The 26,558-nt window shown below is 44.1% G+C and overlaps 1 protein-coding gene across 1 annotated transcript in view; it reads left to right on the forward strand.

The window, feature by feature from the left end:
• DMRT1 (doublesex and mab-3 related transcription factor 1) overlaps positions 1-26,558 on the forward strand; it is a 182,540-nt gene that overhangs the window by 71,966 nt on the left and 84,016 nt on the right. The window contains exon 4 of the mRNA XM_040357176.1: positions 7,042-7,316. Coding sequence (XP_040213110.1) covers positions 7,042-7,316 — 275 coding nt within the window. The remainder of the gene's footprint in view (positions 1-7,041; positions 7,317-26,558) is intronic.

Genomic DNA, 26,558 nt, shown 5'->3' on the forward strand with positions numbered 1-26,558 from the left:
GTTAAACATGCAGAGCATCAACTGTTTATTAAATACAAGACATACACTTTTACACACAGTTAGGGACACTCCCCTTAGCTTTGTCATGGGGGGGGGGGACAAGGAACAACCAATTGGAACTTAACACTTGTACATTGAAACAGAAACTACAGATAAATATAAAAGGATTATGGTAAGCAAGCAGTCTCTCAATACACGTCCCCTGCGGAGAGACGTCTCCACTCTCCAGTCCAGACAATTGTCTATGTGCCATGAACCAACACAATTAGACACAGCAACAAGAGGGAGGGGAATGGGGGAGAAGGCATGTAGCATTACATTATCTCAATGCCAGCTTGTCCCCAGGTCTTCAGTATCTTCTGGGCCATAATCTGTGGGTAGGAGGCCCACCCACAGTCCCTTCCAAAACACACAGTGACAGTGGGTTCTGTCACATTTCTCCCCTTTTAAAAACAGACTAACCAGGTTCCTGACCCTTAACTGGTCTGGACCTGTGTTAGTCACAAACTTCCACCCTAGGCAAACAGAAAAAGGAAAAGTACGATTCTAGCGCTGGACAGCAAAACCACACATACGGTCTCCCGTGAATAAAAACAGCAGCTGCAGAGTGGGAACAGCTGTCCGCACTCCTCTGATCCGAGGCTGGGTTTGCCGATACTGGGGGGAGCTGAATAATCATCTGCCCCGATGCCGGCACTTCAGCTGGTAGGGAACGTAGGCTGGTAGTGCTAAGCTGTTGGGGAGGAAAAGGTACTTGCTTTTCTCCTGGTGTAGTTACCAGTCGCTGGGGAGGTGTCTTGTGGGGACTATATCCCGGACTCTCCATTTCTTTCTCTGATTCTGGGCAGAGACCAACATCGCTCTGCCCCGTAGCCAGCACTTCTGCTGGGGGGACATATACAGAAGTTGGGTACAGCCGCTGGAGAGGGGGAATGGTTTTCTCCCCTGCCGGTTCTGTGACCAGCCACTGGGGTGACTTCTGACAGGGGCTGTCTCCCAAACCCTCCAAAAACATACTGAGGGCTGGGCAGGGGCCAGCGGAACTCTGCCCCGTAGCCAGCGCTTCTGCTGGGGGGATAAAGACTGGGGTAGTGTCCAAGTGCTGGGGAAACAGCTCACTGAGGTCATCCCTCAGACTCCCTGGATCTAACTCTGAGGGTGGGCAGAGGCCAGCGGTACTCTGCCCCGTAGCCAGCGCTTCTGCTGGGGGGGATGGACATTGGGGTAGTGTCCAATTGCTGGGAGGGAGAATTGCTTCCTCTACTCCCGGTGGGGATATCTGCTGTTGGGGAAACAGCTTACGCAGATCATCTCTCAGACTCTCCAGATCCAACTCTTTTTCTGATGCTGGGCAGAGGCCAGTGGCACTCTGCCCTGTAGCCAGCGCTTCTGCTGGGGCACCGGATGCGATACTCTGGACTTGCTGATGATCACCATTTCCCAGCCTTCCAGCGCCTGTCTCAACTCCCCTTTCTAAGACCTTCATGCTGTTAGCTTGTCTCGCTGTCAAAAAAAGTCCTGCAAGCAGCTTCTTTGCAGCGCTTTAGGAGCGTTGAATACACCGCTCCTAAAGCCCCCTTGCCATTGAGGGAGCTTTTTTTAACGCCAAAGCGCCTGAAAAATGCCCCAGTGTGAAAGGGGTCTTAGCGGCACTTTACCAGTGTTTTTCGGGTGCTGGCAGTGTGAAAGGGCTCTAAAAGCACTCGGCTTTCACATTGGGATTGCAGATGAGGCTTCTTTCAGGCGCTTTACAGGCTTTTTTTTAACGCCAAAGCACATGAAAAATGCCCCAGTGTGAAAGGGGCCTAAGGCCTGTTTGCGGCTCCCCCAGGCTGAAGGTTGGACACCAGGGCTTTAAAAAATTAATTATTTTATATTTCACTACTGAAATTTTGGTGAGTAATTTGATTTTGCATCTTCCTTAAAATCATTGCTCATGCCACAAAATATCCTACATAATAAGATACTGTAGCTTCCTTCAAACATGTTTTTATAATTTCTATTTTTGAGTGAATAAAGATAAGGACAAGGCTGAATTCCGAGTGTGCATACTATATACTGTACCTATCTGTCTAGAGATGGACAAGCAGGAAAGAAGTTATCTTTTGTTTGTACAAGGTACATTGTATAACAATGTTCTAGTGTTATATGCTGGTACATTGTGTCCAGGCTAGTTACAGCCTGTATCTGTTCATGTTTTATGTGAATCTCTTAAAGCATTTTTCAACTGCTGTGGATATCTTGTGTTGATTGCTAAGTGACCTTTGTCGATGTGCTTTCTATGGTAAATGTTCTTTATTTCATATGCATCATAACATTTATGATATTTATTAGGGTTTAATAGCTTGTTAAATATTATTAATATATATTTATGGCAACCTGTGTATATTTCATTTATTTAAATATATGTTCTAAGTATATGTTTTATTTTTGTAACTCCTTATACAGTACAAACAGTGGTAAAAATGTCCTGAAACATGCAAGCATAGATTTGACATTTATTCCGTGTTAACAGGATGTTCATGTCCTTTTCTTATATTTCCACTAGAGGGCTCACTAGTTTTATTTTTTCCATGTGACTACCATTTATCGCTTGCTTTCTAGACATTTACTTTATCAGTTTCTTCTCAATATTGATTTTAAGTCCTGTATCCTACCTTGTACCAGCTTGTAATAGATAATCAAAACCGAAACCTGCAAAATACTAATATTTATTTACTAAAGCCCCATACACACTATCAGTTTTCCTGCAGGTTTTTGTCTTCAGGTTTACCAAAACCATCTAATATGAGGTCAAACCTCAAGAATTTCAATTTGTATGCAATTAGGCCGGCCCTCACACTACATGGTTTTGGTAAACCCGAGGACAAAAACCTGCAGGAAAACTGATAGTGTGTATGGGGCTTAAGCCTTGATTTTCAGTGGGTACAGATCATCATTATAGATTATTCAGCAAAGAAATGTACATGGGGGGGGGGAAACCAGTGGCAGTTGTGTGATTGAGTGTCATACATACACACAATACGAATTGAACACGTCACATTTTTTCTAGGTAAATATATTTCTAAAAGGGGCTACTGACATTAAATTTTCCCCACATGTCGGTAACAACCCATGTAATTCATACATTCAAAGAAACCAAAACTAATAAGAAATTGAAGTTATATGTAATAACATGGAATGACACAGGGAAAAAGTATTAAACACACTAACTGAAATGTATTTAATACTTTGTACAAAATCCTTTGTTGATAATGAGGTAATGACAGCTTCAAGACTCCTCCTGTATGGAGAAACTAGCATTTCTCAGGTGTGATTTTGGACCATTCTTCCACACAGTCTTCAAACCTTGAAGGTTCCTTGGGCCTCTTCTATGAACTCTGATCTTTTGGGTCCGAACATATTCAGTGGTATCTGATGGATTGTATTGTGTGTATGCAGCTCAACTGTTGCCTTTCTATCATTGTAAACTCTAGAGATGGTTGTGCATGAAAATCCCAGTATATCAGCTGTCTGTGAAATACTCAGACCAGCCTGTCTGGCACCAACAACCATGCCACATTCAAAGTCATAAAATCACCATTCTTTCCTATTCTGATGCTCAGCTTGAACCCCAGCAAATCCTCTTTACCATGTCTAAATGCATTTAGTTGCTGCCATGTGCTTTGCTGATTAGCAATTTGTGTTACCAAGCAATTGAACAGGTGTACCTAATAAAGTAGTGGCCGGTGAGTGTGTGTATGTGTGTATATATATACCGTATTTATCGGCGAATACCGCACACTTTTTTGCCCTGAAAATCAGGGCAAAATCGTGGGTGCGCGATATACGCCGATACCCGCTTCCCGCGCTGTGTTTGAACCACTGCGCCGGCATATACCGAGCGCAGTACACTCGGGTATAGTCGGGCAGGCTCGGCACGTCCTGTGTGTCCTGTACGTCCTTTACGCGTGAGGAGCCGAGCCTGCCCGACTATACCCCAGTGTACTGCGCTCGGTATATGCCGGCGCAGTGGTTCAAACAGCGCGGGAAGCGGGGATCAAGCGGGGAGGACACCACGATGGCCGCAGAAGGATGCCGGACCGGACGAGGCCGCCGATGGGCGACGGGCAAGACACCGACGAGGGGCATCCAAACTGTGAGTATTTATTTTTTTCCCAGGAAATTTCCTTCAAGTTCGGGGGTGCGCGCTATACGATGGGGCGCGTTATAGCCAGATAAATACGGTGTATATATATATATATATATATATATATATATACACACACACACACACATAGTTGCAATAAAAAGTATGTGAACCCTTTTGGAATGATATGGATTTTTGCACAAATTGATCATAAAATGTGATCTGATCTTCATCTAAGTCACAACAATAGACAATCACAGTCTGTTTAAACTAATAACACACAAAAAATTTAATGTTAACCTTGTTTTTATTGAACACACCATGTAAACATTCACAGTGCAGGTGGATAAAGTATGTGAACCCCTAGACTAATGACATCTCCAAGAGCTAATTGGAGTGAGCGAAGACCGGAGAAAAGACTGGACAGCCGCACTTCCACAAAATTCTTAACTTTTTAAGAATTTCGTGAAAGTGCGGCTGTCCAGTCTTTTCTCCGGTCTTCGCTTTGTGCATTGCCAGCACCCACGCTTCTGAGAGGACACTGATTGCTGAGTGCACTCACCTAGAGCGGCAGTTTCCCTTTTCTCTACCTAATTGGACTGAGGTGTCAGTCAACTGGAGTCCAATCATTGAGATGAGATTGGAGGTGTTGGTTACAGCTGCCCTGCCCTATAAAAAAACACACACCAGTTCTGGGTTTGCTTTTCACAAGAAGCATTACCTGATGTGAATGATGCCTCGCACAAAAGAGCTCTCAGAAGACCTACGATTAAGAATTGTTGACTTGCATAAAGCTGGAAAACTGATAGGGCCCACACACGATCGGTTCGTCCGATGAAAACGGTCCATCGGACCGTTTTCATCAGACGAACCGATCGTGTGTACGCGGCATTAGATGAAGATCAGGTCACATTTTATGACCAATTTGTGCAGAAATCCATATCATTCCAAAAGGGTTCACATACTTTTTATCTCAAGTGTGTGTATATATATATATATTGTATACATGTAGGGTAGCAATTGGGAAATTAGCGCCGCTTTACCGCTAACGCACCCCCGCCCCAGTGTGAAAGGGGTCTTTAAGTCGACAACCTCCTAACAACCAGTGACACTCAGTGGGTGAAGCCTGATGAGGAAGCTGAGCTAATTCCACATCAGGTTTGATCTCTCCATATGACCAACAACAGACAGGCTGTCTATTTGCTAACAATTTGCCTAATACCTGCTGTCAATAACAGGAGAAGCAAAACTGATGGGGTACTAGCGTCTATGAAACCCTATCAGGCCTGGCCCATTTAAATTCAAAACTCCCAACCACTGCACTGTTTGTGTGACAGCTACAACGGTTGGAGGATGCACAGTTGCACTGAAAATGGAGTGTACGCGTGGACACTCCAGTCTCGGTGAGCCTCCACATGTGGGTGCATGACCCAGATTCATTTACCTACATGAATCTGTCGCTCGTACAGACATTTGTTGTGTGGAGGCACATTGAAATGATATCTAAAGGAGGGCCATACAGGGATCAAAATTGTTCAACAGGGATCGATCTATATGTGGGCTGGCTGGTTGTACACAAGTTGCTCTATCTATCGACTCATGTACAACCAGCCTGTTCTGTTTTCCCCAAAATCAGTGAGGCCGTTATACTGTGCACAGTTTTTTTTTGCACAGACATTAATAAAATTGCCTTTAAGAAATTAATAAAAAAATCTGTGAGGCTGGCTGTAGCCAGATACACTGGAAGGCTCCCCGCGGCCAGAATACAATAGCTCAGCGATACTGATTCTCCCGTACACATCAAATGTGTGGATGGGGGAATTAGTTAATTATTTTATTTTTTTCATTCAACCCAAAGGTTGAACGAAAATAAATAAATCATGCATGGCCTCCATTAGACACTCTTTATGAATTTCCCTGATTGAGTTTTCACTAAAGGTTCTTTCATGATATTTTTCCATATTTTTCTGGAAAACAAAGCATTTAAAAACAGTGGGGTAGATTCAGAAAGAATTTACGCCGACGTATCTATTGATACGCCGCGTAAATTCAAATCTGCGCCGGCGTATCTTCTTTCTGTATTCAGAAAGCAAGATACGCCAAAATTAGGCTAAGATCCGACTGGCGTAAGTCTCTTACGCCGTCGTATCTTAGGGTGCATTCTCACGCTGGCCGCTGGAGCAATGCACACTGGGATATGTACATGGACGGCGCATGCGCCGTTTGTACAAAACGTCAATCACGTCAGGTCATCATAGATTTACATAAAACACGCCCCCCTTCCACATTTGAATTACGCGGGCTTACGCCGGCCCCATTTACGCTACGCTGCCGCAACTTACGGAGCAAGTGCTTTGTGAATACTGCACTTGCTCCTATAAGTTGCGGCGGCGTAGCGTAAATACGATACGCTGCGCCGCCGTAACTATGCTTGCCCCTACCTGAATCTAGCCCAGGTAGTGTGAAGGATGTTTCCATGGGATAAATGCTGATAGTTTTGCTTTGTGTGACGTGCTCGTTATCATTATTATTACTTTATTGTGTTGTGCATTTGAAGTGTTCCAATAAAATTAGACCCAATTCACATGGCTGTAAAAAATATGTTTAAAACCCTTTTTTATTTTCAAATCTGAATGCAGCTGCATAATTTTCAATGGAGACATTCACACATTCAAAAACATGCAGTGCTTTCAGATCCGTAAAATATATAATCCAAAACTTTGTGTCTGAGAACATGCTTATATAATTACCTATGCAAATGAAAAAAAAAATACAATATTTTTTTGCATTAAAAAATGATCTATTATCTGGTCATTCCTTGTCCTAATTATCAGTAAAAATGTTTACAGCCATGTTACGTCTATGTGAATGTAACCATAATTAACTATTTTTATATGTTTTATTTTCTGCAGAGAGCAAAATGCATGTTCAGGATATGCCATCTATCCCCACCAGGGGGCACATGGAGAACACATCTGACTTTATGGTTGACCCAGCTTATTATGGCAACTTTTACCAACCTTCCCTGTATCCATATTACAACAACCTCTACAATTATTCTTCTTACCAAATGGCCATGAGTGGTGAACCATCTGGTGCCAGTGACATAGGCGGATCCTCAGTGAAGAATAGTATGAGAAACTTCTCGGCTGCTTATGTTCCAGGACAAGCTGGAAACCAATGGCAGGTAAAGAAAAGATAATGTATTGAAGTGTATCTGTCAGTCATTTTAACCAATTAAAGTATACACAAAGAATGAGGTGGACCTTGGTCTTTCAGAGCCTCCTGTGCTGTTCTTAACACTAGGAAATACATAATACTGGGGTAGATTCAGGAACAATTTCCGCCGGTGTAGACTGAGATGCGCAGCGTAAATGCCAATTTGCGCCGGCGTATCTCCGCGCCGTATTCAGCAAACAATATTACGCCGTAACGTAGATTTTTTTTTTTTCGTTTGGACCTTTCCACGCCGGTGCGGCGTGGGCGCCCATTTACGCTGGTCTGAACTAGCGCGGCCCTGGTTTTTCTATTTTAAATATGCAAATGAGGGAGTTGGTCCGATTCAGCAAATTACGAATTGCCGGCGCAGGCTACTCCCGGTGCGTGTAACTCTGGTTTGCAGCGGAAAGTTACCCTTTATAAAGCAGGGGTAACTTTACACCAAACTTGCAGAGGTCAGCTGGAGAGCAGCTAAAGCAGCAGCGTTACAAACGACCTGAGCAACAACACTTGCTGGACAACACATAGAGGCGGTCCCCATGTTGGGAGAGGCCCTCAATAATTACAGCCCTCTCCTCTGGGCTGAAATTGGTCATCCGCCCACCTGAGGATTCCTCATCAGCCATAACTGCCCCACCACAATGCAAACCACCTAGCTTGGAAAAAAAAAGCTTCAGTACATTTGCACCTGCAGGGCGGAAGTCTGGGCTGATTCAGGGACTGGGCTTTGGTAGTGGGTCGGCGGAGCTCAGGGATCACGCCGGGGCGCAGTTCTGAGCATGTGCAGATTGGGGCATTTACCCCTGGATGTCACTGAGCATGTGCGGTCTAAGATGCGCCCCGGCGTGACCCCTGCGCCACGCTCCCCGCTTCATTAGCATAGGGAGCCACCCATTTTATTCTACCCCGCCTTACGCCGCCTTACGCCGTGTAAAATCCGCCACGCCGGGGCAAGAGACAGGAAAAAAGTTTCCTGAATCACTAGCATGCCTCTCTGCGCTGCTCCGGCACAGTGTAAAAAAGATGCACTGCGCCGGACCAAAGATCCGCTGATGTTCCTGAATCTGGCCCACTGTTCTTAATACTATTAAACAAAAGAAAAATACTCCAGTACTTACCTAACAGCAGTGAGTGCGGATGAAGAGGTGCTTACTAACCATTGGCTCTCCCGGAATATACAGTAGTTCTAGGTTGACGACAAAGTTTACATGCACTTGCAACCATACTGAGCCTGGATTGAATTTTAGGTAAGTAATGCCCTCAATATCCTATAATGCAGTGCCTACTGAGTAACCAATCAATAGTAAGGATGAAATTCAAGTTCTGGGTGTGTGCCGAACAGTAGAACTCAATAGCCCGTTCACTTGCTTGCCATAGCAAATCTACAGTTGCTGCTGGAAATCACACATTTAATGGTGGTATTACTACCACTACTAAATCTGACAGTTTCCTGCTCACCCTTGTTCATCCGCTCCCCTCCCTCCATTGGTTGCTAGAATGTTGGCGGCCAGCCACCTGCATCCAAGCAACTGATGATGTAATTGGTTGCTAGGACACTGGCAGTCACCCAGTCATTGTTATGGTGCATCATTACAACCAATGACACTGTGTAAAAAGATGAACAATAAAGATGGGGGTCTTGTATGGATTTTAAGGGGTGACCCATGCAAAAAATAAAGAGGTCTGGACAAAGATGAAGGCTGGAGTCCCAACAGTAAAGTGGTTCTAAAGGCAAAAAATCTTCTAGTATCAGCTTCCCAACAACCCTTTCCCCATATACTTACCTGGCTCCTCTTTTGTTCCAGTGCCGTACCTAAGAGCACTCTCTCTCCTCATAGGCACATAAGCAGCAGTGGAAGCCATTGGCTCCTGCTGCTGTCAGTAAAATCCTATGAGAAGGGGATGGGGCTGAGCCACACTGTGTGTGTCAATAGACACACATAGCCCTCTTCAGGAGAAAGCCTGCATGTCTCCCAAAAGCTTGCTAAGGGGGCAAAAACAGAAGAATAGGAGCGGAGAGAGGGCCAGAGGGGGACACCAGAATGCGTGGTTCAGGGCTGCACTGTGCAATACCATTACACAAAGCAGGTAAGTATAACCTGTTTATTATTGTAAGAAGAAAAAAAAAGCTAAGCCTTTACAACTGCTTTAACATGTGCGGCTAATATATCATCAGTTTACTTGCGTTGTGCAGGTAAGAGGTTCAAGTAATGTTCAAAGATCCATCTCAAATGTGCGGACATCATAATTACAGGTAACATGCCCAGAAGGGACCTCCCTGATATAGTACCCTCCTACGTGCTTCTTTCCATCCATTTCCTGATCAGCCATTCTGCATGCTCAGATGGATCTGGAATGGAATCTGGTCTGGAATGGATTTTGGGGCCCATTTTTTTCTTGTTTTTTTGTGTGGGGTACCCTCCTAACACCCATACCAGACCCTCACTAAGGATAAGGTCCTAGTATAAATTTTTAGGGTTCTCCTGTGGAGCCTCACAAACATACAGTATATCTCCCCCAAGATCCCCTCATGAAGGTGACAGGGTCCTGTGAGACTTTAATTCCCTTGGATACACTGTTGATGGTCCTCAAGTCCTTTGTCTCCCAGGTAGAGGTGGCGCTCGTGAGCAAGGCAAGCAAAAAACATCCCCTGCCCTCGCCGTCCTCCTTGGCTGCTTCTGAGCCAGAGTCAGGCTCTGCCGTCGTGGGTACACCTTTCCCTGCATACCCAGAAGATGCGATCCCCGATTCCTCAGATAACTAGGATGGCTACCTATGTGTGGGAAACATTGAAGATTGAGGCTACTTCTGGGGCTACCGAGGAAGTGGCTGTCCCCTTAGATACTCATATAATAAGTTTGCTCATTCTGCTAGAGTTTTTCCTTACGCCACCTATTTTGATATATTTGTCTATAAAGATTAGAAAATCATCTCTTTGAGGTCCAGAAATGTTTTTTAGGGCGTTACCCATTTGAGGAGGCCCTTTTGATGAAGTGAATCTCTCTTCCTGTTGTGGACCTTCTCATCTCTAGGTTGAATAAGGCAAGGTGGAGGAGTCTCCTTTCAAGAATCCTGAAGAAGGAAGGAAGGCAGAATCGGTCACCGGTAATAGGTTTACAATTGCTGGCTTCATACCGCGTCCAGTTGTGGCTACGCCTTTTGTGTCTTACACGTTTACTGAATGGGCTAAACTCTTAGGCCTCGTACACACGACCAGTTTCCTCGGCAGAATCCATCAAGAAACTTGGTGGGAGAGTTTTTTTGCAGAGGAAACTGGTCGTGTGTACATTTTTCATCGAGGAAACTCTCGAGGAACTCGTCGAGCCAAAAAGAGAGCAAGTTCTCTTTTTCCTCGACAGGAGTCAAATTGGCTCGTCGAGTTCCTCGTCGGGCTGGTTTCCGATGAGAAACTCGAGCGTGTGTATGCTAAGGAACCCGCGCTTGCTCATAATAAAGTATGAGACGGGAGTAAAAGTAGCATTTGTAATGGAGAGAACACATTTTTAAAGCTGTAACAGACTGAAAAGTGCAAATCGTCTCTTACCAAACCTTTACTTAACACGCAAACACATGAGATTAGCAAAAGCAGCCCCAAGAGTTGTGCAAGTGGAATCGAACTTCCCCTGCCGTCCTATGTGTTGTAGTCACCGCGTTTGAGAACGAGGAGATTTTGTCTTGACTGTGTGTACGCAAAGCAAGCTTGTCGAGTTCCTCGACAAGCCTAACAAGGAACTCGACGAGAAAAATGATGTGTTTCGCCCGACGAGTAACTCGGTAGTGTGTACGAGGCCTAACAAGGAACTCGACGAGGAAAATGATGTGTCTCGCCCGACGAGTAACTCGGTCGTGTGTACGAGGCCTGACTCTGGGTAAGGAGCAGGTGTCTCTCTCTGGTTTATATGGAACTGGGGGACTAATTGATCCAGGGCCTCAAGTACATACACGATATTGTCAAAAGTATTGGGATGCCTGCCTTTACACGCACATGAACCTTAATGGCATCCCAGTCTTAATCCGTAGGGTTCAATATTGAGTTGGCCCAACCTTTGCAGCTTTAACAGCTTCAACTTAGGAGCATGTCAATGGGAATGTTTGACCATTCTTCCAGAAGTGCATTTGTGAGGTCAGACACTAATGTTGGACGAGAAGGCCTGGCTCACAGTCTCCGCTCTAATTCATCCCAAAGGTGTTCTATTAGGTTGAGGTCAGAACTGCAGGCCAGTCAAGTTCCCCCACCCCAAACTCATCCACGTCTTTAGGGACCTTGCTTTGTGCACTGGTGCGCAGTCATGTTGGAACAGGAAGGGCCATTCCCAAGCTGTTCACACAAAGTTGGGAGCATGGAATTGTCCAAAATGTCTAGGTATGCTGACGCCTTAAGATTTCTCTTCACTGGAGCAAAGGTGCCAAGCTAGAGGATTCTCAGGCTACTGATTGATGTCCTGGAATTTCAGGCAAAAAGTCTATGTTTGGAGCTGTGGTCGGAGCTTCTTTGTGGGCACCCGGTCAGGATTCAGTCCAACAACACCATGGCGGAGGACTATGTCATGAGGAGTTTGGCGGAGGCGGAGGCCTCATGCATTTTTAGTTTGTGAAACTTCACTTGCTGACTCTTTCCACTGTATACATTCCAGGCATAGAAAAATTGCAGGTGGACTACCTTAGTTGTCAGACACTGGATCAGGAAGAGTGGTCTCTGCACCAAGATGTGTTTCATCTAATTTGTCTGCAGTGGGGCACCCCAGGTGTAAATCTTCTGGCATCCCATCTCAACAGGAAAATGTCTAGGTCGAGGGATCCCCTTGGCAGATGCAACAGATGCTCTCTTGGTGCCGTGGAGCCAGTATCATCTCATTTATGCATTTCCTCCTCTCAAGCTTCTCCCTTGTCTCCTGCAGGATAGAGACTGAAGGGATTCCAGTTATTCTGGTGCCTCGTACGCCAACATGGTGCTGCTGGTCGAGGACTTGCCCTGGTAGTGGCTGCGTCTGCAGACAGATCTGTCCAAGGGACCTATCTTTCCCCCTGCTTTAATGCTGCTAGCTTTACCGGCCTGGCTAGTGGGAGCCAGGTTCTAAGAGACAGGGTTTTAAAGCTCAGTGATTCCTACCATGTTAAAGGCATATAAATCAACCTCTCTGGGAGTTTATCACTGCACTTGGAAGGTTTACATCTTGCGGTGCAAGTCTACATTACTAGTTTGCATCCACACTCTTACTCAGTGGCTCAGGTTTTGGCCTTTTTCCAACGGGGCATTGATTAAAAGCTTGTCTCAAGTGCCACTAAGGGCCAGGTTTCTTCCCTTTACGATTTTCTTTTAATGTCCTTGGCTATGCATTCCTTCTTCATCCAAGGGGTTTGGCATTTGCCCACCTACCTCCGACCTCCCACCTTTGGGTTCTCTTTTGTCATTGTGGGACCTGAACCTGGTTCTTTGTCCTTCAGAAGCCTCTCTCTGAGAATTTTAGAGCGATTCCCCTACTTATGCTCTCGCCCTTTTAGTTGCTATCACTTCACATCACACGTGTGTCGGAGCTGGTGACCTTGTCCTGTAAGTCTCCCTATTTGGTCTTACACAGGGATATGGTCTGTGTCCCTCCTTACTTCTGAAAATGGTGTTTGACTTTGACTTTGACCTGAATGAGGACATTGTCCTGCCTTCCCTGTGTCTGCGCCCTTTGCATCCTAAGGAGGTTGCGCTGCACTCCTTGGATGTGGTGTGGGTGGTTTGTGGGTACCTGTCTGCTACAGCTTCCTTTTTAGAGGTTGGGTTCCCTTTTTTTATTGTTGTGGACAGCCCATGTAAGGGCCTGGCAGCCTCCTCTCCCTCTATTTCTCATTGGATTAGGCAGACAGTTTTTCAGGCTTTTGCCTTTAAGGGTGGGGCGCCTCCCTTACTATTTACAGCACACTCTATAAGGTTGATTAGTGCCTCCTGGGCATTCTGACATCAGGCATCGGCCTCTCAAGTTTGCAAGGTGGCTACCTGGTTGTCTGCACACACCTTTGCAATTTTTTACAAAGTTGATGGATTGGCATCTTCGGATGCGTGTGGGTTTTTGTTCCCCTTCTGGGAGCTTCTCGGGTGGTTGCGTGTTTTCTTTCTGTTTTTTCACCCTTCATTGAGGCACTGCTTTTGGACATCCCACAGTGACCTGCTGGCTTCTACAGACATCAAAGTGGCGTACCCGCATATTCCCATTTTTCAAGTGCATCAGTATTTCTTATGCTTTGCTGTGGGATCTCTATGACACCAGTTTGTAGTCCAGCATCTCGGTCCCAGTATTAGTTCTACTGCATCTGCTTTGTTGAATTTGGATGGATTCTAATCCTCAGAAATCTGTCTGATGTCTGGGCCAGAGATTTTTTTTCCTAGTCAGCGGTGGTGGCGGGCATCGTGATTGACGACGATGCATCTACACAGAGGGACTTTTTTATTTTATTATTCTTGATTTGTTAATAAAGGAATTGTCAAAAACTTGTGTTTTTTATTAACTTTTTGCACTTTTTTGGTAAATGAGTAGGGATACTATGTACCAGGGTGCCCAACCTTTTGAAGAGCGAAGGCCACTTAAGCAACTTGGTAACCGGTCGTGGGCCACAATGAGCAGAGCGGGTTGATGGCATGTCCATGTAGATACGATGGCTCAATGCAGAGATACGACGGCGTATCTGGAGATACGCCGTCGTATCTCGGTTGAGAATCTGGGCCCTATTATATTCGGCAGGTTTGGTGCACTTTCAGAAAGCTCACCAAAGTCGCAGGTAATAACAGAAGTCTAAGGCTCAGTGCAGGTAACCCGCAGGTAAACTGCTCTGCACCTGAGGATCAGTTTGAAAGCAGCCCAGTAACCACTGCAGAAATGATATGCCCATATATACACTGCGATTTTAGTAATAAACGTACCTTTAATAACAGTATTCTATTCTATTCTATTCCATCCCAGAGCAGGAGGTCATGGGCCACATCAGAGGGCTCTGCGGGCCACATGTGGCCACCGGGCCACTAGTCGGGCACCCCTCATGTACCCCATACTCATTCACATGGGGGGCGGGATCAGGGGGCTTCTAGATTCCAAAAACTCGTCCAAGCTTATGGTCTCAAGGATTGCAAGAACTGAAGGCAGTCTCCAATTCAGTTTTTTCTAGGGCCTGTTAGTATTTTTCTTGCTGTGCTACTAACTTCTCAGTCAGGCTGCTTTTGGACATCCTAAAGACTTCATGTGTCCCTTAGTAGACAAAAATGAAAATAGTATTTTTGTAGTCATCTTCAAATCCTTTTCATGGAGTCCATTGTGGTCCCACCCTTCTGTGTTTACGATCATGCCCTCGGCACTGCTGATAGTAGAAGAGGTTTCTCTGGACAGGTCTACAGATTTTTTGTTTGCCAGTGTCTAATACTCCTGCAGGTATAACCCAAAGGTTAGTGAACTCCAAGAAAAGGACTTATGGTGAGTACAGAAGTCTTATTTTTAATGATCTTCTTAAAGTGATATTAAACCCGAAAGCAAACATTTATTATATTGCAGCTTAATATTTCTTAGATGTGATGGCTGCATTTATTTTATTTTTTAGGCTTTCTTTCTTTTATTTTCACCTGGTAATCCAGCCAGTAAGCTCTCCAGCAGTGTATCAGTTACAGAGAGGAGACAAACTATTTAACACTAGCAGGGGTGCATGAGAAACCGAGTTAAGTCACTTGTTATTAGTCATTGGCTTCAATTTGGTAGTGTATTTAAATCTGCTAGTACATCTAACTCTCCCAAGACTGACTATGCTGCTGTCCAAAGGTGCCCTTGAGCTCCTTCGTTCAGAGTGGAGACACTCTAATACAGGAGGTGTGTTACTGGCCAAATCACCAGGTGAAAATAGAGGGGAAAAAAACATAAGAAAAAATAAAATTGATGCAGCCACCACATTTATTGAATGGTCAGCTGCGAAATGTATCAAAAAAATAGTTTTGGGTTTAATACCTCTTTAAAGGGGTTGTAAAGGATTTTTTTCCCCTAAATGGCTTCCTTTACCTTAGTGCAGTCCTGCTTCACTTACCTCATCCTTCCATTTTGCTTTTAAATGTCCTTATTTCTTCTGAGAAATCCTCACTTCCTGTTCTTCTGTCTGTAACTCCACACCGTAATGCGAGGCTTTCTTCCTGGTGTGGAGAAAGCCTCTTGAGGAGGAAGGGGGCGAGCAGGCAAGTCAGGACACTCTCTACTTTGCAGATAGACAGGAGCTGTGTGTTAGTGGGCGTCCTGACTCTCCTGCTCGCCCTCTCCCCTCAAGAGGCTTTCTCCACACCAGGGAGAAAGCCTTGCATTACGGTGTGTAGTTACAGACAGAAGAACAGGAAGTGAGGATTTCTCAGAAGAAATAAAGACATTTAAAAGCAAAATGGAAGGATGAGGTAAGTGAAGGAGGACTGCACCAAGGTAAAGGGAGCTATTTAGGGAAACATTTTTTTTCCTTTACAACCCCTTTAAGGTCTTGCTTGTCTGTGTGGCCGATTGGGAGTTGCACAGTTGCTGCTGCAGACTCCAAGTGTTATCCTTTGGGGCACGGGTGTGATTTAAAGGATAAATCTACTTCCGTAAAGTTTCCTTTATTGACCTAATATATTATTCCACTTTCCTAAGATTTCCAAGCTGCCTCCTTTAGTATTCTTCTTCCTCTTGCTTTCCTTTCTTAGAAAAAAGATTAAGTTACTGCTCCTTAACGTCAAAAAGACAAATATGTTATGTATTCTCACTAAAATGAGATTGATAATCCTGAAATGATTTATTACAGCCGCTTGTCCAAAACACAGTATTGCAAAGGATTTATAAGACAAACCATTTGTGATAATGTTTATTCCAAATCCATGGTCAGAAATATAACAGTATAATGCTGCCTGTCTTCGGGAGTTGATAAAATGATTTTTAGCTGGCTGCCTATGAGAGCCACAAGAGCTGAATTTACATGACATTTGTGACTGTATTCTTGACCTTCTCTGAGCAATTGTTCTGTACAATATAAGTACAGCCCATCACAGTTCACGGGGAATGTAGTTCTCCCATAACTACAACTCAGCTATGGCTGCCAAATATATCTTACCTTTTTGTATCTTTAATGTGTAGAACATTGTGAGCTGAGATCTCAGGCCTCGTACACACGGCCGAGGAACTCGACGTGCCAAACACGTCGAGTTCAGCCCTGAAGCCGCCGAGGAGCTCGGCGGGCCGAGTTCTCCCATAGAACAACGAGAAAATAGAGAACATGTTCTCTATTTTCTCGACGAGTTCCTCGGCGGCTCCATCGGGCCGAAAGTGTACACACAACAGAGTTTCTCGGCAGAATCCGGCTCTGACCGAGTTTCTCGCTGAATTCTGCCGAGAAACTCTGTCGTGTGTACGAGGCCTCATTCCTTTGCGTTTCACATTTTTTTTTATGTGCTACAGTGTTATTCTCAAAGCCCCTGAATATCCCCTCTTTATACAGCGTTACAATACCTGTTAAAGTTAATTAAATTCATAATAAAGAAATAATGTCGGGAGAATGGTTTAGCCCGAGCATTATGCCGCGTACACACGATCATTTTCCGGCATGAAAAAAAAACGACGTTTTTCGGCATGTAGAAAAAACAAAGTTTTTCCAACTTCATCATTAAAACGACGTTGCCCACACACCATCGTTTTTTAAAAATGCTCTAGCAAAGTGTGGTGACGTACAACACGTACAACGGCACTCGAAAGGGAAGTTCCATGCGGATGACGCCACCCTTGGGGCTGCTTTAGCTGATTCTGTGTTAGTAAAAGACGATTTGCGCTTTTCTGTCTGTTACAGCGTGATGAATGTGCTTACTCCATTACGAACGGTAGTTTTACCAGAACGAGCGCTCCCGTCTCATAACTTACTTCTGATCATGCGCGGGTTTTTAACGTCGTTTTAGCCCACACACGATCATTTTTTACAACCCGAAAAACGACATAGTTTAAAACGTCTTTAAAAAATGCAGCATGCTCGAAAAAAAAAAATTGTAGTTTTTCAGAACGCGAAAAATGATGTGAAGCCCACACACGATCATTTTAAATGACACTTTTTTAAAACAACGTTTTTTTCATGCCGAAACATGATCGTGTGTACGCGGCATTAGTTCGGGCCGAACATTGGCTGTTTGCCCCGTTCAGAGAACACCCGGATTTGCAGAGTGGTCGGTGGGTGTTCGCTGCCCAGAGCATTCTGCGCCCTGATTGGGCAAAGCTTTGCCCAGTCAGGCACAGTAAAAGCGCCTTTAACCACTTCAATACCAGGCACTTTTGCACCTTCCTGTGCAAGCCAATTTTCATGCTACACTGTACCCAAACAAATTTTTTATCATTTTGTTCCCACAAATAGAGCTATCTTTTGGTGCTATTTGATCACCTCTGTGGTTTTTCTTTTTTGCTAAACGAATAAAAAAAGACGGATTTTTTTTTTTTTTTAAGTTTTTATTTTTTTTCTGTTATAACATTTTGTAAATAAGTAAGTTTTGTCCTTCACTGATGGGCACTGATAAGGTGGCACCAATGAGATGGCACTGATGAGGTGGCACTAATGGACACTGATAGGTGGCACTGATGGGCACTAATAGGCAGCACTGGTGGGTGACACTGATAGGCGGTACTGATGGGCACTCATAGGTGGCACTGAAAGGCTGCACTGATGGGTACTTATGGGTGGCACTAATGGCTAGCAATGATAGGCATCACTGATGGCACTGGCAGGCATTTTTAATTGCCACTGATTGGCAGCTGCCTGCGATGAAGGCAAACCGCTGGATGGCTGGCTGGCCTTTAGACAGTTCTTATCTCAATTATTTGATCCCCTGTAGATTTTGTGAGTTTGCCCACTTACAAAGAAATAAAGGGTCTATAATTTTTTATCATAGGTGTAATTTAAATGATGGAGACAGAATATCAACCCAAAATCCAGAAAAAAAACACATAAAACAAATGTTATAAATTAACATGACTTAGTTCTTGGTGGGGAAACCCTTGTTGGCAAGCACAGAGGTAAGATGTTTCTTGTAGTTGGTGACCGGGTTTACACACATCTCAGGAGGGATTGTGGTCCACTTTTCTTTACAGACCTTCTCTAAATCCTTATGCCGCGTACACGCGACTGTTTTTCATGACGAGAAAAATGCAACTTTTTAAATTGGTCATTAAAAATTACTGTGTGTGGGCTCCAGAGCATTTTTCTCGTCGTGAAAAATGGGCATTAAAAATTTAGAACATGCTCTAATTTTTCTCGTAGTTTTTCACGCCGTAAAAAACGGTCGTGTGTAGGCTTTAACGACGGGGAAAAATAATGTGCATGCTCAGAAGCAAGTTATAGGACGGGAGCACTCGTTCTGGTAAAAATAGCGTTTGTAATAGAGATAGCACATTTATGACGCTGTAACAGACTGAAAAGCACGAAGACTGAAATGCGCGAATCGTCTCTCACCAAACTTTTACTAACACGAAATTAGCAAAAGCAGCCCAAAGTGTGGCGCCATCTGAATGGTACTTCCCCTTTATAGTGCCGTCGTACGTGTTGTATGTCACCACGCTTTGCTAGAGCATTTTTTTCCCACAATCTTGTGTATGCAAGGCAGGCTTGACAAGAATCACGCCGAGAAAAATGTTGCTTTTTCCATGACATATAAAACGGTCGTGTGTACGCGGCTAAGGCTAAGGCTATAAGGCTTTCTTGGCTGTCTCTTGGCAACTCAAAGTTTCAGTTCCCTCCATAGGTTTTCTATAGGATTAAGGTCTGGAGACTGACTAGGCCACTCCATGACCTTAATTTATTTCTTCTTGAGCCACTCCTTTGTTGCCTTGGTGGTATGTTTTGGCTCATTGCCACACTGGAATACCCAGGCCCGGATTTACTCCCTTCGCCGCCCCAAGGCCGGGTCCTTCAATGCCGCCCCCGCCTGCGCAGTACAGGGGGGACATTATCCACCGGGGGACTTTTTCGTCAGGACAGTGGGAAGCAGGGGGGATGCTGCTGCCGAAAATGACATTGAGAACTGGGGGGGGGGAATGTTGCTGCCAAAAATGACATTGAGAACTGGGGGGGGGGGTGTTGCTGCCAAAAATGAATGACATTGATCATTGGGGGGGTGCTGCTGCCGAAAATTACATTGAAAACCATCTCACCTCCTCTTCCCTCTGTTTTCTCTCCTCTCACCATCCGTGACATGACAGGGGGGGAAATGAAAGTGTCCTCTCCTCTCAGCTGCAGTGCCGCCCCTGCACCCACTGCCGCCCCGAGGCCTGGCCTTGTTGGCCTTGTCTGGAATCCGGCCCTGGGAATACCCATGCACAACCCAACTTCAGTGTTCTGGCTGAGGGTAGAAGGTTCTCATCCAAAATTTTACAATACATGGCTCCGTCTATTGGCCCCTCAATGTGGCAAAGTCAGCCTGTACCTTTAGCAGAGGAACAACCCCAAAGCATCATGTTTTCACCTCTGTGCTTCACTGTAGGGATGGTGTTCTTAGGGTCATAGTTAGCATTTTTCTTCCTCCAAACACGGCGAGTTGAGTTAATGCCAAAGAGCAAATTTTTGGTCTCATTTGACAAAGGAGTGGCTCAAGAAGAAGCACATTAAGGTCATGGGGTGGCCTAGCCAGTCCCAGACTTTATACCTGTAGAACATTTATGGAAGGAGCTGAAACTTCGAGTTGCCAAGTGACAGTCAAGAAACCTTAATGATTTAGAGAAGATCTGTAAAGAAGAGTGGACCAAAATCCCTCTGAGATATATGCAAACCTGGTCACTAACTACAAACAACGTCTTACCTTTGTGCTTGCCAACAAGGGTTTCTCCACCAAGTCATGTTTTGCTTCGGGATCAAATACTTATTTTACTCACTGAACTGCAACTCAATTTATAACACTTGTATCATGTGTTATTTCTGCATTTGTGTTTGATATTCTGTTTCTATTATTTAAATTGCACCTATGATAAAATTATAGACCCTTAATTTCTTTGTAAGCGGGCAAACTTTCAAACTCTGCAGGGGATCAAATAATTACTTTCCCCACTGTAGGTAAGGGTGGGGCCACCTGGCAACGTCACCTGGTGGCTCAGCCCCCTTGTGATGTCACAGACCTGTGCATGCTGGGTCGGTGACGTTACAATGGGTGGTGCAATCAGGTGGCCCCACCCTTACCTATATAAAAACTGTCAAATAGCAAGCCAGCCATTCCGCGGTTAGCCTTCATTGACAGCTAAACGACTTTTGTTTTTCTTTTTCGGGATGATGGTGACAGTGGACATCATGATTGATGATGGATCTACATCAGAGGACACTTTTTTTTACTTTTTAATAAAGGAATTGTCAAAAACTGTCTCTGTATTTTTTTTACTTGACACTTTTTGGTGATTGGGGGGCGGGATCTGGGGGGCCCTTCTGAAAGGGGGCTTCAAATTCCAATAAGCCCTCCGCAGACCCCCACAACCACAGCCAGGATTGTGGGGAAGAGACCCTTGTCACCACTAACATGGGAGCAAGGTGCTTTGGAGTGAGGGGGCAGAGCCCCCCCCTGCCCCAAAGCAACCCCCCCCCCCCCCCCATGTTGAGGGCATGTGGCCTGGTATGCTTCGGGGTGGGTGTTGGCTCGTCTCCCTTTCCTGACCTGTCAGGCTGCATGCCCAGATAAAGGTCGATAAGGGTCTGGTATGGATTTTAGGGGGCACACTGCAAGGTTTTTTTTGTTATTATTATTTTGGCGTGGGTTTTATTTAACATTTTTCTATTGTCTGCAAAAAAAAATGTAATTTCATGCATTTATTTTTCTTTTAGAAATGTCATTTTTTCTGCAGCATGTTCTATACATGCTACAGATGTGCCACTTTACAGGCAGACTAAGAGGATCACCCAGGCATTATATTTAAAGGAATTTACATTTTTCATTGTTGCACTTTAAGCATCATTAAAATCACTGTTCCTGTAAAAACTATATTTTTTAAACAAAAATTTGCGTTGATACATGTCCCCCAGTGCAGTATCCACATATGCTTTCAATTACTTGCATATAAGCCCTCAAAATGGCATATTTTGCTTTTTCAAGTTCCGCTCCCATAGACGACATGTGAAAGGGTCCAATAAAGTCCTCTGCCCTCCTCCATACCCCCGCAGCCATAATCTTTGGTGCTGCAGGGGTTAATATGAGCAATAGATGTGTTACAGGCACCCGTGAACAGTACTGACTATGCCCACTCTTTCTGCCCCCTGCTTCCTTGTTCCCACAAAATAAAATGTCAGAATAAATTTTAAGCTGGTTGGAAAAGCATTTTCTTATTTTTCGAGGAATGGTGGTACTATAATGGATCCTTTAATAAATAGGACAAAGGCAGTCTCAAAGGTATTTGTTAGATAAAACAACAGGTGTTCAACATGTTACAAATGCTTGCTTTTTAAATTAGCTTTAACCTGAGTAAGAAAAGCCTGTGCCCTGCCGGCATGCTGGAGAGTGGGGCCCTTGCTGTTTTTCAGAGCCAGAGCTCTCTAAATAGCAGGTAGCATAAGCTTTGCTGCTTGCAAAGCTATAGGTTTGACTCAGTAGGGGGAATGTTGGATTTCTGAAGAGAGACCGCTGCTTGCCTACAAAGAGCAATGGTCCACACTGTAGCTGTTGGAGAGGGATATGCTTTTCTGCTTAGGCCGTAGCTGCTATAGAAAGGAAATTAACTGTAATGCCGCGTACACACGATCGGATTTATGATGGAATAAAAACCGATGGGATTTTTCGTCGGAATTCTGATGAAGCTGACTTTCATCAGTCTTGCCTACACACCATCAGACTAAATTCCGACCGTGACAAAATGCAATGACGTAAAACACTACGGCGAGCCGAGAAAAATTGAGTTCAATGCTTCCGAGCATGCGTCAACTTGATTCTGCTCATGCATGGATTTTTCTCCGATGGAGTTCCACACAGACGATCGGAATTTCCTATCGGTTTTTTTTTCATCAGAAAAATTTAAAACATGTTCTTTTTTTTTACACTGATGGAAAAAAACCCCATAAGCACAGTAAAATCATGCAAAATCGCGTTTTAAAGGCACTAAAATCGCATGCATTTTTGGCACCATTATCTGCACCATTTTTGCCGTGTACACACGATCGGTTTTACTGATGAAAAAAGTCAGAGGGACTTTTTTCATCAGACAAACCGATCGTGTGTGGGCCCCATCGGTCTTTTTTCCATCAGTGTTAAAAAATAGAACACGTTTTAAATTTTTCCGATGGAAAAAAAAACTATTGTAAAAACCGATCGTCTGTGTGGAATTCCATCGGAGAAAAATTCACGCATGCTCAGAATCAAGTCGACGCATGCTCAGAAGCATTGAACTTCATTTCTCAGCACGTAAAAATCCTGTTTACATCTGTAATCAGCTGTGATTGGACACAGCTGATCATGTGGTAAAGAGCCGCCGTGATTGGCTCTTTACCCCAAACTGTGATCAATTGTGTCCAAAGGACGCAGCGATCACATACCACTGCCGATGAGCACTGCAGTGGGCGCACAGGTAGCGCGAGCATGTTATATGACGGTCTCCAGGCAAAGTGCAGCTGCACTCTAGATGTCATTCAGCTATAGCATGGTAATAAAGGAGTTAAAGCCCAACTTGGGGCTGATTTATTTTTTCTGTCCAAAGCCAATGCAAAATAAACTAACTTGGTCTGCAATACTGACATTTAGTCCCCCGCAGTGAAAACATTTTTTTTTTCATTCACTGGACATGCTGCACTGTGAGTTCAGGGTATCCTTTTCACCTCCTACCAAGGGGGCATCACCACACCACCATGAATTCACAGTGTAGCAGTGCAGAAACATACTTTCTGCTTTTGAGGACGGCCCATCTTGGAGAAAAGGATCTCTATTTGTCCTGGTGACCTTATCACTGAAAGTGAAAGAAGGTCCCAAATTTTAAGTGGTCACCAGAACAGGAATAAAGGGTACATCTTCCAATTGGGACACTAGTTCTGGTGACCGTAGTTTGGAGGGATTTCCGAGAAACAAAAAAGGTCAATCTCCCCAGTGGGACACACATGGCAAAAAAACCCTACCCTTAAGCCTCGTACACACGATAGGTTAACCAGAGGACAACGGTCTGAAGGACCATTGTCATAGGTTAACCGATGAAGCTGACTGGTGGTCCGTCACGCCTTCACACCATAGGTTAAATAACCGATCGTGTCAGAACGCGGTGACGTAAAACAACGACGTGCTGACAAAAAACGAAGTTCACTGCTTCCAAGCATGCGTCGACTTGATTCTGAGCATGCGTGGGTTTTTAACCGATGGTTGTGCCTACTAACGATCGGTTTTGACCTATCGGTTAGGAATCCATCGGTTAATTTTAAAGCAAGTTGGCTTTTTTTTAACCTATGGTTAAATAACCTATGGGGCCTACAACACGATCGGTTTTGACCGATGAAAACGGTCCATCAGACCGTTGTCCTCTGGTTAACCTATCGTGTGTACGAGGCTTTACTCTATCCAAAATGAAAAAAGATTTACCTTCAGTTTTACTGTAAGTCTGCAGGAAATGTGAGAAACCATCAGCTAACTGAATCTCACCAAATGATACCTGTACCTAAAATATGAGTTTTCTCTAGAAGTGCCCTTTAATGGTAGACTGGTCATGTCACAAGTCTTCTTTAAAAAGATGGTCCTCCTAGCTGCTTTCTTCTGCTTATCTTGATATAAATGGATGACGAAGAATAAAAATAAAAATCATTGAGAAGAGGGCTATACAGTGTGTTCTGTCTGGATGATTGTTCCGCTTGTCTAGAAGTCATAGAATATGTATTATTATGTCCTCCAGCCTGCAGATTTATGCTAAAAGTATCATAGTGTTTCTGACAGCTCATGTGTGACATAAATAGAAGCCATATTTCTTGGTGCAGGTAATATAAAAGATTTTCTTTCTCCTCACATATTGCTGATAGAGCTATATCTCTTTGGTGTCACAGCAATTTGAGATTCTGATGGCAACATATTGTTTATGGGTCAATGATTTTGTCTTTAATAGTAGCTTGGAACAGTATAGCAGAGGTTAATTAAGTATGTCTATCAACGTGGACAGATATAGATGTTTCCTCTCAAAGCCACGCCAGCATTTGCAATGATTCAAGCCCGTGTCTGGTCTTTTTTTTCTTTCCCTTAGTGCCGCAGTACGTGATTCAAGTTTATAATAGACAGCAAGAGTTTCCAGTAAGCTATTTTATTGTGCTGGAAACTTCTGCTGTGATTCAACATTTTTTAGGCAACTGAGATTAATATAGATAATTTTTTTGCTTAGAAGCAGAACACTTTTATTTTAACAGTCTTTTTATTGTGATGTAAGTTACCTTGACCGTAAATTTTTGCACAAGTCAGCTCATGGCATTTCTTGTTTCGAGGGTAGCCAATTTAATTATAGCTCTGCCAAACCCATTTGCGTCTTTTTGTTTTGCTAATTGACAGTTTTAACCTCCCTTAGAAGCCCAGAGAGTATTTTCAGCACAGGTGTTAATGGGGATGTATAATGGTTCAATACATAATTATATAATATTCTTTGTTAAATTTTATGGCCAAGACAAAAAGAATTACATGCAAACAAATGTTTTCTCTTTTTATTTTCTCTTTTTTTTTGTATCAGGGGAATATTTAATATTGTATATGAATATTATACATGGTTAAATTCAACCAGCAGATGGCGCTTAGGCTCACTTTTACATATTTTCCCGTCTCCTTTGCTTCTCTGTTGTAAGAATCCTGGTTACAAAAGTTCAACGAGTTACTGAGTGTTACAGCAGTATTAAACCCAAAAGCAAACATTTATTATATTGGAGCTTACCGATTTTTAGATGTGATTAGTTAGCTTTTTTAGGCTTTCTTTCTTTTATTTTTATCTGGTGATCCAGCCAGTAATGTGAAAAAACACCAAATAGTGTACACTCAACAGGGTAACCGTATAACCATAAAGTAATAATATTCAATCCACATGAAAGCAATCAGTCCATGTAGAAATTCAACGTGATAAACTGTCCATCGTGGGTAAATAACATAATAAAGATGTCATGAGATTGAATGAACCATCCCAACGAAGATCTTCAGATGAGACGTGTAATTATGAATGTGCTTACCGGAACCGTTGGACCCGACTGTCATACGACAACAGGTCAATCGAGCTTAAGGTACCCAACCAGCTGTTTAACGGGACTGTCAGCGAGGATCCAAGAAGAAGTGGAATGCACCTGGAATTCCCAGGAATTCAGGTCCTTTGCAAAAAGTGAAGGCACGCTATGAGTAGTCCAAAAGAGAGTATGAAATCCTCTGGACTTATCTCTATTATTTACATCTGATGTGTTTTATGCTCTGCCAGAGAGAGAAATTCCAGGATCTGGGAGAAAAGCACAGAGTAGCTATGTCTGCCCCTCCCCTCTGCTGCCCATTCACGGAAGCTTTTGTTTCTGTGATTGGGCAGGAAGAGGGAAAGGGTGGGCATAGGATCTGCAGTGACTCACACCTGAGAATTTTGTAGCCTGAAGCTACAAAACGCTAAAAAAATGAACTATTCTCTATGGGGAATGTTCACATCTCCACTCCAAAACGCCTAAAAGAAAAAACAGAGTGCGCCAATCTGAGTGCAGTAAGCCCAAATTTAATAGCTGGAGTAAAATAAAATAAATGTACATATACAAAATGCCTACTCACAAATTTGAGGTAGATGGTAGGTAAAGAGACCAAAATTGGGAGATGTGGGCGATCAGCAAATGGATATGTGCCTGGAGTCCTGCAGTGGTCTTGGCTGGCGGGCATCCGGAATGTAAGCTGTAGCAGATGGATTGGAATCGGTGTCAGGGGACAGGAACACCGGAAAGCCACAGAGGATGCGGCGTGCGCTTCAGCGTGGAGCGCAGCGTGCCGTCGTCGCGCCGAAAGTGACGTGCAGGTCCGTGCTGGCCAATAGGATAACGCGTTTCACAGCGTCAGCTGTTTCATCAGATCCATCAAAAGATTTCATCAGATGGATCTGATGAAACAGCTGACGCTGTGAAACGCGTTATCCTATTGGCCAGCACGGACCTGCACGTCACTTTCGGCGCGACGACGGCACGCTGCGCTCCACGCTGAAGCGCACGCCGCATCCTCTGTGGCTTTCCGGTGTTCCTGTCCCCTGACACCGATTCCAATCCATCTGCTACA

The sequence above is a fragment of the Rana temporaria genome, chromosome 1 (genome assembly GCF_905171775.1).
Source record: "Rana temporaria chromosome 1, aRanTem1.1, whole genome shotgun sequence".
Lineage (NCBI taxonomy): Eukaryota > Metazoa > Chordata > Amphibia > Anura > Ranidae > Rana > Rana temporaria.